Raw genomic sequence first — 19,530 nt, forward strand, 5'->3', positions numbered from 1 at the left:
GTTAAATATGTTTCCGCGTCGTAAACAAAACTCAAAGATTTGGATTGCTTGATTTATGTTTTAGACGGGGATTGTTTCTTTTAAGGACGTCCCATTTTTATCTTTCAAAAACATTTTTTACAGATGTAAAATATATTGAGAGATGAGACTTGTGTGGCCATTCAGTATTTAGTTTGAACCCTTGCCGTCAAGTATGAATAAGTGAAAACATTAGAATAACTTATGTCCTCATTACGTCATCCGAAAGGGGTGGGTAGTGTCTCCAGAACAAGCTCCTTCAGTAAACATGATGGGGGAGTCACTTGAACAAGCGATTGTTGTTTCAAAGATTGAGTCTAGCTGACTTCTACCAATCTCAAACATACAAAATGTTTCTCATACATTTTGAACCTATTACAATTCAATGTTTTGTTTGTTTTGTTTTGTTTTGTTAGTTTTTGTTTTTTGTTTTGTTTTGTTTTGTTTTGTTTTGTTGTTTTTTTTGGGGGGGGTCTTAAAAAAGAAGACAAGTACTACTGATCACTTCGTGTGTTTAGAATCATTTGTCAAAAATGCTGTATTTAATAAATAGCATACAGTGTCCAACTTTTTTTATCTAGGAAAAGCATACAACATTAGATGAGTAAAACGGTATTTTAAAATATTTACATGGCTTTGGATTGCAAAGCCGCTTGCCTCATTTTATATCCAAATTTGTAAAGTAGTAAATTCATGTACGAGCCGGTTCTACCAGTGTCTTTAATACTTTAATTTGCCAGTTATCCATCGGGGCTTGCTCTCGCTTACAAGCTCAAACCTCTACAATCCCTATATGAAATCTGCAGGTCGTCTTTTCTTTAAAATCAAACCAATGGACACAAAATAGATTACACCATACACAATTTCACACTGTTTTTACAAAATCATTCAGGGAAGGCCGTTGTGTAGAGAGACGTGACAACTGCGTTGACATGCCTGTGCGGAAAGGATGATATACGAATATTCTAGCTGAAAAGAAAATTGACAGATACTTGAATGAAAGTCACAACGGCCTTCAAGTATTTTAAACTGCCGGCCCGATACAATGACAGCCGGTGCTGGACCTCCGGGCTGACGGTTATTTCGAAAGCTGGGTTCTACCCTGTCTGATCAATATAGTCAGGATCAGGGTGTTCCACGAGCTAGTATTTTAACTGTTCAATTGTTTAGAAGCAAGATTAACATTTTAGCCAACGTTTTAAATTATTCATTTGATGGATGACTTAACATTTCTTGTCGGAGAAAATATGCATTCCATTTGAAGACAACTGCAACTTTTTCTAAAACAAGATTAATAAATTGTGCTTGGAAAATGGATATAAATTTCCAAAATCAAAGATAAAAGAAGCAAAACTCTTGGGTTTAATGTTTGATGAGCTCTTGGCCTTTCGACCTCAAATTAAATATTTTTAAAAAAGCTCGAAGGCCTTTGATTTGCTAAATATTATCTCTGAAAAGTGGATAGGTGATCAGAAAGCCCTCCTCAAACTTAATTGACGATCAAAAGAAAGTTGTCACATGGTTAAGTGCTCTATAAAATAAAAACGAACACCCAAGAAATGTTGATGTAAACAAATATTTATGTCATTAATATGTTGTCACTCTTGCCCAGGATCGAGGGGATGGACTTATAAAATCATTAGTGACAGTTGCCGTAAAACACTGGGGGTAGAAAATGTCGATTTTTGACACAACCTGGAATAGCAACTGTGGTTAATAACAGTGAACCTTGTGACTGAGGACTTGAGAGACGGCATCAATACCTCGTGTGACCTCCTCTAGCAAGAATGCATGCTTCACAACGCCTTCTCATGGATGACGTCACCCGTCGGATGACGTAAGCCGGTATGCGTTGCCACGTACCGTTTAAGGCATTCTCCAAGTCCTGAAGATTAGATGGCTGGTTGGGACGCCTCAACTCTCTACCAAGATGATCCACCAGGGTGTTCTATGGGAAACATGTCGGGGGAACGTGACGCCCATGGCAAGACGGCTACACTGACGTTGTTGAGAAAGTTTTGAGTGATCCTTGCAGTGTGGGGACGTGCATTGTCTTGTTGCAGAAGGGTCCCCTTAGTTGTTGCTGCAGGAATGGCACTGCCACCGGTCTCAGGACTTCGTCAATATACCGCTGTGCATTCAGGTTGCCACGGATAACAACCAAATCATCATCACAAATCCCACCACCGCCTCTTTGGGTTGGACGTGTTCCCCACAATTTAGAGTCAGTCTTTCATTTCTATGGCGGTACACCCGGACTCTCCCGTCTGCATGGAGCATATTAAATCTGCTTTCATCAGTGAACAGAACACGTTGTCATTCTCGCCGCCGCCAACGTCGTAAACGTCGTGCCCACTGTAGTCTGGCGAGGCGATGTTGGTCGGTCAGCGCCATCCCGCGGAAGGGACGGTTCGCCCTGATACCCACGTGACGAAGTCGTCTTCTCACTGTGTGCCGACTTAACCCGTGACCCAATGCCGTTGCTGCAGATTACGTCACTGTCAGGAACCGATCGCGTAGATGTAATGTGCGTAGATATCTACCTTCTCCGGCTGTTGTGACGCGTGGTCAGCCACTCCGAGGTCTGTCATAGGTTCTGCCAGTCTGGTTGTACCGCTGGAACAACTTAGTGATGGTCTGACGTGAGCATCCACAGGTTCTTGCAATACTTGTCCTTGGCGTCCCAGTCATGACCACTCTCTCCCTCTCTTCTGCACTTAAACGTGGCATGGCTTTGATGTTTTTGGGGTTGCTGTGACAGTGTGTGACCATTTGGATTGAAATATAGTGGTATCTGCATGGAGATTCCATGGAAAAACGAAAAACGTATTCTTGGTTTTAGGGTCGCAGCCTTGACGGTTGCATGAGCTGTGTTCAAATACATATAGTGGTTTATTCTGGACTTTTAAAACAGTTCGCTATAGCTGTCAATTCGTTATATCCCTGTTCGTTATAAAAGTATTCTACTGTAGTTTGATTTTGTTCGCATGCAGTTTTATCCATATCTCACTGACGTGTTCTCATCCATTTTGGGACTATTCGCAATTTCAAGGTGACAACTTTCTTTTGATCGTCAGTTTATACCGAGCACTTATGTGCTCCAAACGGAATAATACGTCAGGGCTGATGAGCCTTAAAAGCATCGCCGTATCAAACTATCTTTGCGGTATAACCTTAATTGTTTTCCCGAATCAGTCCAACCTATTTTTTAAATGTGTATTTAATCCTCATCATGGGGATCTGTACAATAAAAATCTCTTATTCCTCCTCCTGGAATAAGAATAAAACCATTTCTTTCTGATTCTAACATTTACCTAAATGACATCTCTCCTTCCAGCCTGTTTTAATCTCCTAATTAGCAGTCTGTAAGGCCACAGGTAGACTCAATACTGACCGCATTAAAGAAACCTGAAGCAAATGAAGTACAATACAGACACGAATATAATCAATTCAGAAATAAATATTTAACGTACGAATTCCTATTTATGGACCGATCAAAGAATGGTGGCGCAGTCACCTGTGCCACTGTCACTGGATCCAGAACAATATCTTTTCAATTACCCGATAACAGCTCTGTCTTTAGAACTGAAGCAAATGCAATATTTACAGGCATAATACATAACAAATATATCAATAAATTAATAATCAAACGTATCAATATCATTAAATAAACAATACGTAATGTTTTCCGACTCTCTTTCGTGCGCACCCTGGCTATTAAAATGTGTCTACCCAACATCTACTTTTTTATTATTTCATTGATGCCTACATACACTTTTAATAGAAATTATTCAATTGTATAATGGTGTTGCGGCAGGGAATTTCTGGGAATGCAAGGGTCGATTCTGTCAGTCCGCATCTGAGGAAGTCATATTGCGACGCCACCCTTTTGTAGCACTTGTGATGAAAGAATCACGGTGAAGTATGTCTTGCGTGACTGTATTGATTTTTCCCTCACAAAAGGTAAGCATTTCAATGTAAAAACTGTTAAGGATAAGCTTGCTGCTGTAGATTTTTATTCAGTTAGTGGGGTTTTGTTTGAGAATAGAATTGTTGCACAAATAGAGATTAATACTAGAGCATATTAATGATATCTTAAAAGGAAGTGTTCGTATTGAATTAAAGATATCTTGAAATGAATTATAGATATCTTAAACAGAGAAAATCTATTGAGGAATTACTGCAATCAAATGCAGAACACCTTACAAAAGCAGACTATAGAAATTTAGCCATTGCCAATCGTGAAATGTCAGTTCGCTGCCGTTGACTCAAGAAAACACGAGGGATATGTAGAGAATCTTAGTAGGATCAGGGATAATCTAAAACTGCATATAGTTTCCCTGGTAGGATTTATGAAAGTGGCCGCGATGCAGGAACATGCCTTGACTGAATAGAACCCACGTCGCGACTTTCGGCTGGTACCAACTGTACCCCGCTTTTTTCCAAACCAGAAGTATTTACTGGTATTTAGCTGCAAGTATTTGAAGATATCTTGAAACCGTTTCCATTCATGATATCTTTAATTCATCTATTTGATTTAAAGATATATCTAATTCAGTTCGACATATCTTCAATACAATCAAAGGTAGCTTTAAAATAATTTAAGATGTCAGTTATAGCAAGAATTAAATATCGAGATATCTCTAATTGAACTGAACATATGTGTAATACATTTGTGGGTATGTACCGGTCGTCTGTTTTTTTATTAATTTCATCTAGCCACGTCGATTGAACCTATGTATGGCCAATGGTTTACTGTATTTTATTGGTTCGTTCTCGTAGTAGTGAAAATGTGAACGAAAAAAGTAGTTCCACATTCTAATGGGTCATGAAGGTCATGGTTGGATAACTGACCGATGAAATTCATCTGGGATTGTTCAGGGCTGTGTCCTCAATGAGGATTAAAGTACAATAAAATATTCTCCTCCTCAAAACGTTCAAAGTAAATTTGTGCTTACTACTTACAGCATACACGTGACTATAATTCATTCATCTGCCGCGATGGAGTAACACCATCTGGGGTCCATGCAGGAAATACATGTACTGTAAGTCCCCACGGTCTCTAATATGGTGATCTACCTTCAGTTGTTGGTAGTCTGCAACCTGCTTCATATTGTAGTGTCATTCATAAAGAAAATTCTTTAGATTTAATTACTAGTTTTAAGTTTATATGTGTAATACTCTGGTTGCTTTACACGTTCGACTTATATGTTCAACTTTCTTAGTCACGATGTAACTGAAATCCTGACGATGTGAAATTGAATGTTAACTAGCTCACTTATTCTTAGTTAATCACCGAGGGCGCCGAACTGAAAGTACACTACCTTAAACATTATCCTAGCTTATAAAAATAACACGTTTATGTAATCATACAGGTAAAATTTGTGTAATGTTTGTGTCGCGTTTTCTACTTCTACCGTGGTGGACCAGCAAAGTAGATGAAGTCAGATATGCTGTCTATTTGTGTCGTCAGGAGACGACTGCGTCAACATAACACATATCAAACGGTCTTTGCCTACCTCTCAACGTTCTGTTATTTGTCACGCAATCGTGGTTATGTGACACGAAAGCACCAGGGCCCACATGCACAAAACGATCTTAGCTCTACAATGATTGTAACTCCCATTTGGAAGGTAGGGTTAATCCAGTGAATATATAGTTGTTTGCTAAATACCAACTTCTACAATGCAGATCAAACAATTAGAAAGTTAGTTTTTTTTAACAAAGTGGATCAAGTCGGAGGTTAAACGACCCTGAATATGTTTGTCTCATAACTTCCAATTAACGCAAACCAATCTTCTTACATGCATTTTTACAAGGAACAAGGGCTCTAGCCCGAATCTCGAATCTGACAAATTAAATGGTCCCACAAGTGTTCAATTAGTGACATGCCAGGTGACCTGTAGAGCCTGTAGAAAATCCATGACAATATGTAGTTTATGAGGACGGGCTTTGTGCTGCAGGTACATGATCCAGTTACGGCGTTGACGTAGGAATGGTAGCACAACTGAACGCAAACTTTGATCACAGTATCCCTGAGCAGTGAGATTACCGTCCACTCATTTGGTCGAATGAATGCATAATATATGATTGTTACTGACTCTACCATCGGAAGGGGTTGGAGCAGCGAAACATATTGTCCTCCTAAGAGGGTACGCAATATGTTTGTTGATCATTGCCAGAATTTTAATCGTAGAATGTTAGAAGTAATAAATTAGGTCTAAACTGCTCAAAATTCGCAAACAGCTGAGAAGTTAACGATCTGAAGGTCGCCCATTTCAGTTGGCGTCCACATACCATCCCAACACACCTGAGTGTGTCATATGCAACGTAAAACAACGTAAAACTTTGGAGATTCTGGTACCTTTCGGTGTGTACTTACCAAAACAAATCACCAAAAAATGCCAAGTCAACCTTATAAAAAACGAGACGAAAAAAAGCCCGCGAAATCGGAGTTCAAACGATTCACTGATTTTCCCCCAGCGCTGGTCGATAAAGCAGTGTCAACAGCTATGCTGCGCTTCGCTCCTAACGCATGCGCAGTGAATAGGTTCCCGGAACCAGTATGCCTGCCCGGAGTATGAGGTCGTGAACAGTAGTCTAATCTTGGTTGTGTACACAAACAAGTAAATAATCTACTCGTTACACAAAAAAGACATGTTGATTGTGAGAAACAAACTGTGTCACAGAGAAATCTCAATGTCTAGTTTATTGGCACTTGTATGTCTGTCTGCCTGCCTGTCAGCTAATGACAATATGCAATGCACAACGTCAATCATTAACCACATGCAATTTGAAATTCACACCCATCGGGCTTATAAGCCATGACAAAACAGCCGGCTAAGCGTATCTGCAAATGAACCAGTGGCCAGTGCAAAGGCTTCGTTACAATTGAGTGCACAAACCACTGGTTTCGGTGTCGCGTCAGCTTCCTTTCGATAGAAGTAAACCCAAGTGTAAAAAAATTCCACAATCAGCAATGCATTTTATATACCATAAATAAGTGATAACTACGTTTAAATCATTTTTTTAAATTTTTTCATTGCAAGGAAAATTTGTCAAGTATTTCTTGAGTTATTTATAGTAGCAAATATTGTTGCTGTGATCTCGCCACAATTTCGTACTAAATTTCAATCAAATCCATCATATATTTTTTTACAAGTGATTATTTCAGAATGGTTTGCTACTTTTCAAACCATCTCTTGACCTCTTGGTAGTTTCTACGGGTGGTGCATAAAACAGTCCGTAGATAGTTCATAAAGTCTTTGTTAATAAACATTTTGGCTTTATGGAACCAAGATTTTCTTTTCCGACGTAATATACAGAGAAAAGTCAGATGTCCTACAAACACGTGCACAAGTGCCAACAAAGTTTCATTATTCTTTACTGTGCCATCTCCATCCTTTCTTGAACACCTGGCTGTTCCATTCTTTGAACTCCTCCCTCGTAGCAGAAATGGAACTGTGGAAATATTTTAATGACAGTTTGTTAAACAACTTTCTGTTAGGTAATACACTCTGAAAAACTGACAGAGTTGGTTTAACGTTTTGATTATCATTGAGTACGTTTGTAATTCATCGGGCCACTTTTGAGTATAAGGTGAGTGAGTGAGTGAGTTTAGTTTTACGCCGCACTCAGCAATATTCCAGCTATATGGCGGCGGTCTGTAAATAATCGAGTCTGGACCAGACAATCCAGTGATCAACAACATGAGCATCGATCTGCGCAATTGGGAACCGATGACATGTGTCAACCAAGTCAGCGAGTCTGACCACCCGATCCCGTTAGTCGCCTCTTACGACAAGCTTTTGAGTATAACATACTTAAGAATGTGTGTTTTATGCTAAATTTGTGGCGTATCTCTCCTTAAGTGCCCAAAATATTAACTTTTGTTATGTTCGCATTTCAGAAACATCGAAACAGGTCGCTATGTTTCCTCGCCTGGCTACGAAGATGATGAAAGCTTATTTTCTAGTGGTCATGGGCATATCAGTTGCTGCTCTTCTAGTGGCATTCAAATACTCAGAGATCTTTACACCACAAGACGGAGTCTACAACGACAAAACAAGGCCCATATCAGACAACGACACTGAACACAGCAACACACATCTACCTACAATTTGGACCCAAACTGTGACACCATCAGGAATTAGTGTTACTACTGACCATGACAGAAAACAGTCGAATAATATGCAGAGTATATCACCCAAACAGAAACCACAAATGAAAGTTCAAACTTGGAATCGTCCTAACGATAACCCCTCGTTTTTCAAGCGTCGGGAACACAAAGTTACTCCATTGGACTTTAAGTTTATAATAGCTAGTGACGTATGCTCTAATGGTCAGACGGATTTAATTATCCTTGTGCTGTCAATGACCACACACAGAGATTGGAGGAACTCAATACGTAAGACCTGGGGTAGCTTCACTCACAATAACACATGGGCAGGTACATCCTTATCGTTTGTTGTCAGACTTGTGTTTCTTTTCGGAGAAACTGGAAATGTTTCAGAAAATACAGACTTACGGAAGGAAGCTTCAGAGAATCATGATATAGTCCAGGCAAATTTCAAAGAAAGTTATTTCAATCTTACCTATAAAGTTCTGTCTGGTTTGAAGTGGGTAAAGGATCATTGTCCTGGAACCAAATTCATTATGAAAAATGACGAGGATTCGTTTGTCCACATCCCATGGTTGGTAGAACGTTTACAGTCAACTGACTGGAACAATAGGATTATCGGTCCATATTTTACCAATGAAATCCATCACACATCAGGGAAGTACGCGGTGAGTGATCAAGCCTATCCCTTCCGTGTATATCCACCTCATGTGAAAGGCAATATCTATATTCTGCCAACCAACACGGCCATGCAGATCCTGGAAGCTGCAGAATACATGCCCTATGTGAACATGGAGGATGCTCATATCACAGGGATCCTTGCGAAGGTTGTTGGGGCGAATCATAAGGGTATACCCAGGAATGAATACAATCCATATGGAAGGCCAGGAGTGTGTGATTTTGCAAAGAGAAAGAAATTCGTTGGGAGAGATGTATCAGCAAATTATGCAAGAGACATATGGGTTAAATTAGAAAATCCTAAATTGTGTAAATAAAAGATGGTATAAGAGATAGTGTAACTCTGAACATCAGTGGCACAAGAAAGTGTAGAATGTTGTGCCCTCTATCTGCAAAGCTATCGACAATACGTTACCACTGTCAGCACAGGATACTAGTGAGACCGAGTGCATATGTTCGCTGACTTGGTCGATAAAGTTCAAGGCTCATGACGTCATTCACTGGATTGTCTAATTCTCACATCGACGGCGTGAAGATGGGATGTGACTGAAGGCCACGTTAAACAAGTAAACAAACATGTAAATCGATTCAAGGAACGGTGTCTCTACTTCCAAGCACGTGCTTGTGATCTGATTGTCTACCAATAAGTGTCTTCCAAAGATATGTGCATTGGTTAAAACATATTTCTGAGAAAAATTATCAAGATATTTTTTATAGAAAATGTTATTGTTGTTGTTCTTTTTAGGAGGGGCGCTGGAGTAGTCTAATGGTTGAAGCATTCACTCTTCACGTCGAAGATCGGTATGTGATTCCCCATATGGGTACAATGTGTGAAGCCCATTTCTGGTGTCCCCGCTGTGATATTGCTGGAATATTGCTAAAAGCGGCATCAAACTTCACTGGGCCACTGTCATAAACAACGCATCAGTAACCCAACAAATAGAGTTGCTGTCTAAAATTCCCAAGTCAGATCTGTGACTGCCCCCAGGTTGATGTCTATAGTCTGTTTGGCTCAGGAGCAAACCGATAAATTGCAAAACCCGAAAACTAACAAACATCATTGTAATAGCCAATGAAACGCTGAACAAGACATCAGACCTACTCTAAAGTTGTTCAATGTTGACATACATTGATTCTTGTGATAGTGACAAGGTCCCAGCTTGCAGACAACAGAGCTAAACGCTTCGACCTGATTTGGTATTTACACGTACATCTGAAAGATGACAAACCTTGTCTTTCGAACACCTTCCTTGCATTACTGATTGCAGCTTACCTGTAACGTTTCCATTTTGAAACACGGGAACTTATTGTAGGAAATAGACTCTCTAAGGCATTGATTTGTAGTTCAAATGATATTTTCAAAAAAAAAAGATGGATAATATATGACGTTAACATATGTTGCACTGTCCTTTCATGCAGTGTACGATAACAACGGAGAAGTTTTTTCCTGTTCACTATTCAGATCTTATGTGCGTGAGAAAATGACCCGGTGCGCTCTTTCAAAATTCATAAATATCCATTAATATATCTTTTTGTAGTGATATGAATAGTATCCTCTCTGCAAAGAAATCTATGAACTGTGACATGAAAGCAAATAATATTTTTACCAGTTTTATAATTTGACACGAGCGACATGTAGTCCACGAGGGTCTTAGTAGGATCAGATATAATCTACAACTGTATATAGTCTCCCTGGTAGGATTTATGAAGGTGGCCGCGATGCAGGAACATGCCTTGACTGAATAGAACCCACATCGCGACTTTCGGCTGGTACCAACTGTACCCCGCTTTTTTCCAAACCAGAAGTTTTTCGGGTATGTAGCCGGAAGTATTTGAAGATATTGAATTTATAATTTATAATGCATTAATGTACACTATGATCTTAATTATTTTACAGATATCTTTAAGGCATTTAGAGATATCTCGAAATATGCTGTTATATCTCTATAAGATTTTTTAGATATATGAGTAGTTCTATTTGAGATAGACCCGTACAGGTCCGTTGTAGAAGTAGCCTTCAGCAACCCATGCTTGCCTTAAAAAGCGACTATGCTTGTAGTAAGATGGCGACAAAAGGGATCGGGTGGTCAAGCTCTCTGACTTGGCTGACACGTGTCAGCTTCTCCCCGTTGCACAGATCGATGCTTAGGCTGGTGATCACTGGATTGTCTAATCTAAACAAGTCTTCAATTATTAACATATATCTTCAAAGCATTATTGATATCTTTAAGTACATTATCTTAAGCACAATTCACGAGGGAAATTGTGATTTTTCTTACGTGAGTTTCGTCAAAACAATATGACACACTCGCGATTTTGTTAATTTCTTTATTATTAATTTGTACTTTCCATTTCTACACAACTAAGTCCATGTAAAATGAAATCAACAAGTTCTCGCTTGACGTAAAGGTGAAGGTCGCGTATGAATACAGTGAATGGTCACAATTATTTCAAAAGTTATACGCCGCGAGTCACCGAAAACAGCTAAGCTCTACAATTGCACACAAAAATCATGGATCACCCACGACAGCGAAAACGTATCTTTTAGATTCGTTCATTAATTCCATCTAGCCACGTTGATTGCACCTATGTATGGTTAGGGATAATCAACAACATGTTTGTTTACAGAATTGTTGTGGTTGTATTGTATTGGTTCGTTCTCATAGTAGTGAAAAGGTGTGAATGAAAAAAGTAGTTCCACATTCTAATGGGCCATGATGTCATAGTCGCATAACTGACCAATGAAATTCGTTTTAGGGTTTATTTCACGTGTGCAACATATGAGTTTTACGTACTCGGTTATGTTTCACTATTCGGATGATAAATTCTGATATGGTTTGTAAATACATATTTCATAATTAGTAGATTACATTATCAACTGGGATTGCTCAGGGCTGTGTCCTCAGTGAGGATTAAAGTACTGTAAAATATTGTCCTCCTCAAAACGTTCAAAGTAAATTTATACTTACTACTTACAGCATACACGTGACTATAATTCATTCATCTGACGGGATGGTGAAAAACCAAGTGGAAGTAAATGTACTACCTTCAGTTGTTGCTAATCTACAGCCTGTTTTATATTGTATTAACATTCATAGCTAAAACTACTGCAGATTTAATTACTAGTTTTAAGTTTATATCTGTAATAATCTAGTTGTTTTACACATCTTTTAACTTATATGTTCAACTTACGAACTTATGTCACGATATAGCTGAAATCCTGGCGATGTGAAATTGAATGCTTACTAGCTCACTTATTCTTAATTAATCACCGAGAGCGCCGAACTGAAAGTACACTTACTTTAAACATTGTCCTAGCTTATAAAAATATATCCACGTTTATGTAATCATACAACTAAAATTTGGGCAATGTTTTTGTCGCGTTTTCTACTTCTGCCGTGGTGGACCAGCACAGTAGATGAAGTCCGATATGCTGTCTATTTGTGTCGTCAGAAGACGAGGGTTAATCCAGTGAATATATAGTCGTTTGCTAAATATTTGACCCACCAGCTTCTACAATGCAGATCAAATAATTAGAAAGCTAGTTTATTAACAAAGTGGATCAAGTCGGAGGTTAAACGACACTGAAAAGTTTGTCTCATTAATTCCAGTTCAGGCAAACCAGTCTTCTTACGTGCATTTTTACTGTATATCGCATTTGTGTGTATTAATTTATAAACAAGATCATTTCTTTATCATAAACTGACGGGCAAAAGAAACGATACCAAGTCGAAATCACTGATTACAAACCGACAAACCACCCTTATGAAAGAGGACAGTGAAATGTAATGACAGATGTGTGGGCAACATGCACTCGTCATTTCCTTTCCAACAATTGTCCATTGAGTCACTGTATAACTAAAGGAATGAAATATCCAGTATTCGATCACACATTTAAACTAATGAACTCACGTTGTCAGTATCTGATATGTCCACCGTGGGCATCAATGCAAACCCTACCCCTACGACGTCAGACGCCGTATACCTTGGACAGAGATTATTTGCCTATCCACTTGAAGGGCTTGACCAAGCTGACGTCCGTTTCCAGGAACAGGAACCCTGGCCCTGATCTCGAATATGACAAAACAAATGGTCCCACAAGTGTTCAATTGGTGGCATGTCAGGTGACCTGTAGGGCCAAGGAAGCACATTAACGTTGTTTCTCAGTAGAAAATCCATGACAATATGTGGTGTATGAGGACGGCCGTTGTCCTGCTGGAACGTGATCCAGTTACGGCATTGACGTAGGAATGGTAGCACAACCGGACGCCGACCTTGATCAAGATATCATTGAACAGTGTGATTGCCATCCACCGGCATATATGCCGCCCCAAACCACAAAGCCGACGTCAACAAACGATTCTGCTTCTTGTACACAGCAACGTGCATCTGTAGACTCCAGCCATACTTCCTGAACAGCTGGAACCTGCTTCAGGCTGAGAACATCACTCTCTGCCTCTGTCTCTTTTACAACTGGTGAACGGTGTATGGCCGTCGAAGACGTTGACGTTGAAGCGTCAGCGGCACACCACTGTAGGACATCTACCCTTTTTGCCAGTATTACGTGCTGGACCAATTCTCCAACAGGTTTAAGACTGTCATATCGTTAAGATCGGTGTGTGTAAGTGGGCCCAGATATGCACCTTCTGGAATTAATGTTGTGTCGCATTTCTTGTTGCTCACGAGACGGAACCGTGATAGAAAGATACGTGTTCGACATGCAGTAGGACACGCAACAAACTTTTTTCCTGGTCCAAATTGTTAACGTGCATTGTCGTGTAGAATTTCTCAGCAGCAGTAAAACTGTCAGCCAGTCCGACACCATCCACCCTCCAGAAAATCTCGTTGCATTGGGACTAGCCACGGAAGATTCAGGTTATTGAGAACAAACAAGGTATGTGGACGTGGGTGACAAGTATCCAGTTTGATATTAACAGTGTAAACTGTATGACAATGGTTCAAACTGTAGATTTGCTGTACATAAACAAAAGAACAGGTTTCAAAACACGAGTTTAAACATGAACCAAGGAAAGGTATAAACTTTAATTGTACATAGGGTAACTGAAATATTACTATATTCGGTTAAAGAGAGCATATATACACTCCAGTCAACAACCGTTCACTCTTATCTCTGATCGATCGTTTACTGTAATTAGTATGTTCCTTATAACTTTGGTCGAATGAATGCATAATATATGATTATTAGTGACTACACTTTCGGAAGGAGTAGAAGTAGCGAAAAATATTGTCCTCCTAAGTGGGTACGTAATAACACATCTTCAATGTTTGTTGATCATTGCCAGAATTGTAATCGTAGAATGTTTGAAGTTTTAAATTAGGTCTAAACTGCTCAAATTCGCTAACAGCTGAGAAGATTATATAAATCCAGCAAGGTCCATACAGGTCGCAAAACTAACGCTAGCCCTGTTGATCCCAAGCATCGTGATTTATCCTCAGTTGCTGGCGATCTCTAACCCTATTTAACATTTTACACTGAATTCAAACTATCAATGTGTGATAGTCTAGTCGTTATTCTGTCCTTCTCTTTAATACTGTAATATATAAATATATATACACACACACATATACATATACATATACATATACATAATAGCTGGAATATTGCTGAGTGCGGCGTAAAACTAAACTCGCTTGCTCGCTAAAAAACTCGCTCACATATACATATACATATACATAAATTATATATAATAGTGTACATCACCTAGTACTTACCATTTCTGATATGGCTGAAATATTGCCGATGTGATGTAAAATTTTAACTCACTCGCTCACTCGCATATTGTATCCGGAAGTTTGTGACGCATGTATTTCAGATTTTGCCTTTATTGGAGTACCAAGACAAAAAGTCAACTTAATGCGGACCGTGAGACTGGAACGTAGCAAAACATATTTGAGGTTGACAGAACATAATTAGCACATAAAAAGCTGCATTTGTATCCTATCCTAGGTGAGGCTGGCTACATTTTGAACACCCCACGTACCACCCCACCTGTCAGAACCCCAATGCCAAGTCAACCTACAAAGTTGAAAAAAACGAGACGAAAAGAAGCCCGCAAAATCGGAGTTCAAACGATTCACTAATTTTCCCCCAGCGCTGGTCGAGAAAGCGGTGTCAGCAGCTATGCTGCGCCTCGCTCCTAACGCATGCGCAGTGAATAGGTTCCCGGAGCTTGAAACAGTATGCCTGCCCGGAGTATGAGGTCCTGAACAACTGTAATCTTGGTTGTTTGCACAAACAAGTAAATAATCTACCCGTTACACAAAAAAGACATGTTGATTGTCACAAGCAAACTGTGTCACAGAGAAATCTCATTGTCTAGTTTATTGACACCTATATGTCTGCCTGCCTGTCAGCTAATGACAGTATGCAATGCACAACGTCTATCATTAACCACATGCAATTTGAAATTAACACCCATCGGGCTTATAAGCCATGACTAAACAGCCGGCTAAGCATATCGGCCAATGCAAAGGCTTCGTTACAAAGGCTTAGTGCACACCCACTGTCTCTGACTGCTTTCGGTATGCCGGCTTCTTCGTTTCGAAGGAAATAAACCCACGTATAAAAAAATGTACTTTTGATTTGCAATTATAAGCTTATATAATTTTGTTTATTTGTTGTTGATTTTTAATCAGCAATGCATTTTATATATGAATAAGTGATAACAGTGTTTTAAGTATTTTTGATATTTTCCTTGCATGTAACACTTTAAGGAAAATTTGTCAAGTATTTCTTCGTTACAATTGAGTGCACACCCACCGTCTCCCACCGACTGGTTTCGGTATCGCGGCTTCTTCGTTTCGAAGGAAATAAACCCACGTATAAAAAAATGTACTTTTGATTTGCAATTATACGCTTATATAATTTTGTTTATTTGTTGTTGATTTTTAATCAGCAATGCATTTTATATATGAATAAGTGATAACAGTGTTTTAATTATTTTTGATATTTTCCTTGCATGTAACACTTTAAGGAAAATTTGTCAAGTATTTCTTATCGCGCTAACAATATTTACAGTAGCAAATATTGTTGCTGTGACCTTGCAAACTATCTGGTGTTGGTGAATCTTGCCACAATTGCGTACCAACTTTGAATAAAATCCATCATATATTTTTTTACCTGTCACCCAAACTACCTTATATAGTGTATGAAATGCAACGAAATATGCACACACTCGTATTTGCGAATGGTTAAAACTGTTATAACAATTTAAGTAAATATTTATTACATTTTACCGCGATTAAAATTATTGCAATTTACATAATAATTTGGGTATAACACTCAACGTTCATTTTTATCACAATTTACCTCAATTGTCATCACAATTTACGTCTTTATTACAATTTATGTCACGGGGTATTTCAATTCGCTGCATATATAACAGTTTACGCCGTGTCAGTTATTCTTGGGCCACTGACAGTGTTCCAAAATAATCAAAATATAATCCAAAATAATATTCCTTGTAAATATTCGATATTTCGATTTAAACCGTGCACCAAAACAGTGCCGTGAATGGTGATTTTGTTGTAAAAAAACTTATAATATTTCCGGTTCTGTAGTTAAGCCTTCTTGCAATATGCGGATGAAGCTGGAAATTGACACAAAATTTAAAACTACATGTACATTTATGTTCGCGCTGCTATTTGGATATTATTTCGATATCAGAGGATTGGAGAGGAGGGGCATATATTTTAACATTCAACGATGGCTAGGTAGATATAGAGCGTGTATTTTTGTGATTTTCATGTTACATATTTTGTACAATGCATATGTTTCCGAAATCGCGACGTCATGATAGTGCAGCACTGAGCGGCACATTAGATCAAGTCAGCTGACGGCCAGACACCATGATGGTTAAAAAAGCAGGCTGCGTATCGAGAAACCACAAACCTGTAGATCGAACCTGTAGATCGAGAAACCACAAAGTTTAGATAGAGAAACGGGCCTTACCCAGGCGTATGACCTCATTTATTTATTTATTAGCACCAGTGACATTTTAAAAGGGACATAAGCCATGGTGTGTTTAGTGAGTGAGTGATTGAGTTAATATTTAACGTCACATCGGCAATACTTCAGCCATATCGTGACGGGAACTTAACACTGAAATGGAATATATGTGTAACCATGGTGCGTTTATGTCACAAATAGAACTCTATGTAAAAGTGCAAATCACGCACTGCAAACTCACCGGGTGGTGCATAAAACCTTCCTTAGATAAAGAGTTCATAAAGTGATATACAGAGAAAAGGAAAGTCAGATGTCCCAGAAACACGTGCACAAGTGCCGACAAAGTTATTGATTCATTATCCTTTACTGTGCCATCTCCATCCTTTCTTGAACACATGGCTCTTCCTTTCTTTGACCTCCTCCCTCGTAACAGACATGGAACTGTGGAAATATTTTAATGACAGTTTGTTAAGCAACTTTCTGTTGGCAATAAATTCTGAAAAACTGACAGAGTTGGTTTAACGTTTTGATTATCACTGCGTAAGTTTGTAATTCATCGGGCCACTTTTGAGTCTAACATACTTAAGAATGTGTGTTTTATGCCTTATTTGTGGCGTACCTCTCCTTAAGTGCCCAAAATATTAACTTTTGTTATGTTCGCATTTCAGAAACACCGAAACAGATCGCTATGTTTCCTCGCCTGGCTACGAAGATGATGAAAGCTTATTTTCTTGTCGTCATGGGCATATCAGTTGCTGCTCTTCTAGTGGCATTCAAATACTCGAAGATCTTTACACCACGAGACCGAGTCTACAACGACAAAACAAGGCCCATATCAGACAACGACACTGAACATAGCAACACACATCTACCTACAATTTGGACCCAAACTGTGACACCATCAGGAATTAGTGTTACAACCGACCATAACAGAAAACAGTCTAACAATACGCAGAGTATATCCCCCAACCCGAAAACAAAATTGAAAGTTCAAACTTGGAATCATCCTAACGATAACCCCTCATTTTTCAAACGTCGGGAACACAAAGTTACTCCATTGGATTTTAAGTTTATAGTAGCTAGTGACGTATGCTCTCATGGTCAGACGGATTTAATTATCCTTGTGCTGTCAGTGACCACACACAGAGATTGGAGGAACTCGATACGTAAGACCTGGGGTAGCTTCACACATAATAACACATGGGCAGGTACATCCTTATCATTTGTTGTCAGACTTGTGTTTCTTTTCGGAGAAACTGGAAATGTTTCAGAAAATACAGACTTACGGAAGGAAGCTTCAGAGAATCATGACATAGTCCAGACAAATTTTAAGGAAAGTTACTTCAATCTTACCAATAAAGTTCTGTCTGGTTTGAAGTGGGTAAAGGATCATTGTCCTGGAACCAAATTCATTATGAAAAATGATGAGGATTCGTTTGTCCACATTCCATGGTTGGTAGAACGTTTACAGTCAACGGACTGGAACAACAGGATCATCGGTCCATATTTTACCAATGAAACCCATTACACATCAGGGAAGTACGCGGTGAGTGATCAAGCCTATCCCTTCCGTGTATATCCACCTCATGTGAAAGGCAATATCTATATTCTGCCAACCAACACGGCCATGCAGATCCTGGAAGCTGCAGAATACATGCCCTATGTGAACATGGAGGATGTTCATATCACAGGGATTCTTGCAAAGGTTGTTGGGGCAAATCATAAGGGTATACCCAGGAATGAATACAATCCATATGGAAGGCCAGGAGTGTGTGATTTTGCAAAGAGAAAGAAATTCGCTGGGAGAGATGTATCAGCAAATTATGCAAGAGACATATGGGTTAAATTAGAAAATCCTAAATTGTGTAAATAAAAGATATAAGAGAAAGTGTAACTCTGAGCACCAGTGGCACAAGAAGATGTAGAATGTGCCCTCTTCAAAGCTATCGATAATAAGTTATCATTGTCAGCACAGGATAATAGTGAGATCGAGAGCATAGGTTCGCTGACTTGGTTGATACAAGATACAAGTTGTAAAGTTCAAGGCTCATGAAGTCATTCACTGGATTGTCTCATTCAGATTTGATAGTTCTCACATCGAAGCCGTGAAGATGGGATGTAACTGAAGGCCATGTTAAACAAGTAAACAAACTTGTAAATCGATTCAAGGAATGGTGTCTCTACTTCCAAGCACGTGCTTGTGAACTGATTGTCTACCAATAAGTGTCTTCCAAAGATATGTATCTTGGTTAGGAAATATTTCTGCCAAACATTATCAAGATATTTGTTATAGAAAATCTTGTAATTGTTGTTCCTGTTGTCCCCTTTTGCAGGGGCGATGGAGTAGCCTAATGGTTGAAACATTCACTCGTCATGTCGAAGACCAGGATTTGATTCCCCACATGGGTGCAACGTGTGAAGCCCATTTCTAGTGTCCCCCGCCGTGATATTGGTGGAATATTGCTAAAAGCGGTATAGAACTCAGCCAGTCTCTTCACTGGGCCACTGTCACTGTTGCCGCCTAAACAGTAACCCAACAAATGTGTTGCCGCCTAAAATTCCCAAGTGAAGTCTGCAGTCTGACTCATCTCCAGGTTGGCATCTGTATTACGGAGAGAGCGACCCCCATAAAAATTACACGTTCTCTGCCCTGTGAATCCATTTGACCTAAAATATATCCTAGTGCAGTGTCAACAGCCGCCACGTCTATAACACACTCACGTCATGTACATTTCAAGTCAGCCTC

At 39.2% G+C, this 19,530-nt stretch overlaps 2 protein-coding genes across 2 annotated transcripts in view; both read left to right on the top strand.

The window, feature by feature from the left end:
* Nucleotides 1–9,536, top strand: part of LOC137260646 (uncharacterized) — a 44,267-nt gene extending 34,731 nt beyond the window's left edge. The window contains exon 4 of the mRNA XM_067798248.1: nucleotides 7,928–9,536. Coding sequence (XP_067654349.1) covers nucleotides 7,928–7,975 — 48 coding nt within the window. The 3' untranslated portion in view covers nucleotides 7,976–9,536. The remainder of the gene's footprint in view (nucleotides 1–7,927) is intronic.
* The window catches only part of LOC137261258 (beta-1,3-galactosyltransferase 5-like), a 41,166-nt gene extending 22,509 nt beyond the window's left edge, over nucleotides 1–18,657 (top strand). The window contains exon 2 of the mRNA XM_067798981.1: nucleotides 17,453–18,657. Within this exon, the coding sequence (XP_067655082.1) occupies nucleotides 17,473–18,657 (1,185 nt within the window). The 5' untranslated portion in view covers nucleotides 17,453–17,472. The remainder of the gene's footprint in view (nucleotides 1–17,452) is intronic.
* The last annotated feature ends 873 nt before the right edge of the window (nucleotides 18,658–19,530 follow it).

The sequence above is a fragment of the Haliotis asinina genome, chromosome 14 (genome assembly GCF_037392515.1).
Source record: "Haliotis asinina isolate JCU_RB_2024 chromosome 14, JCU_Hal_asi_v2, whole genome shotgun sequence".
Taxonomy (NCBI): domain Eukaryota; kingdom Metazoa; phylum Mollusca; class Gastropoda; order Lepetellida; family Haliotidae; genus Haliotis; species Haliotis asinina.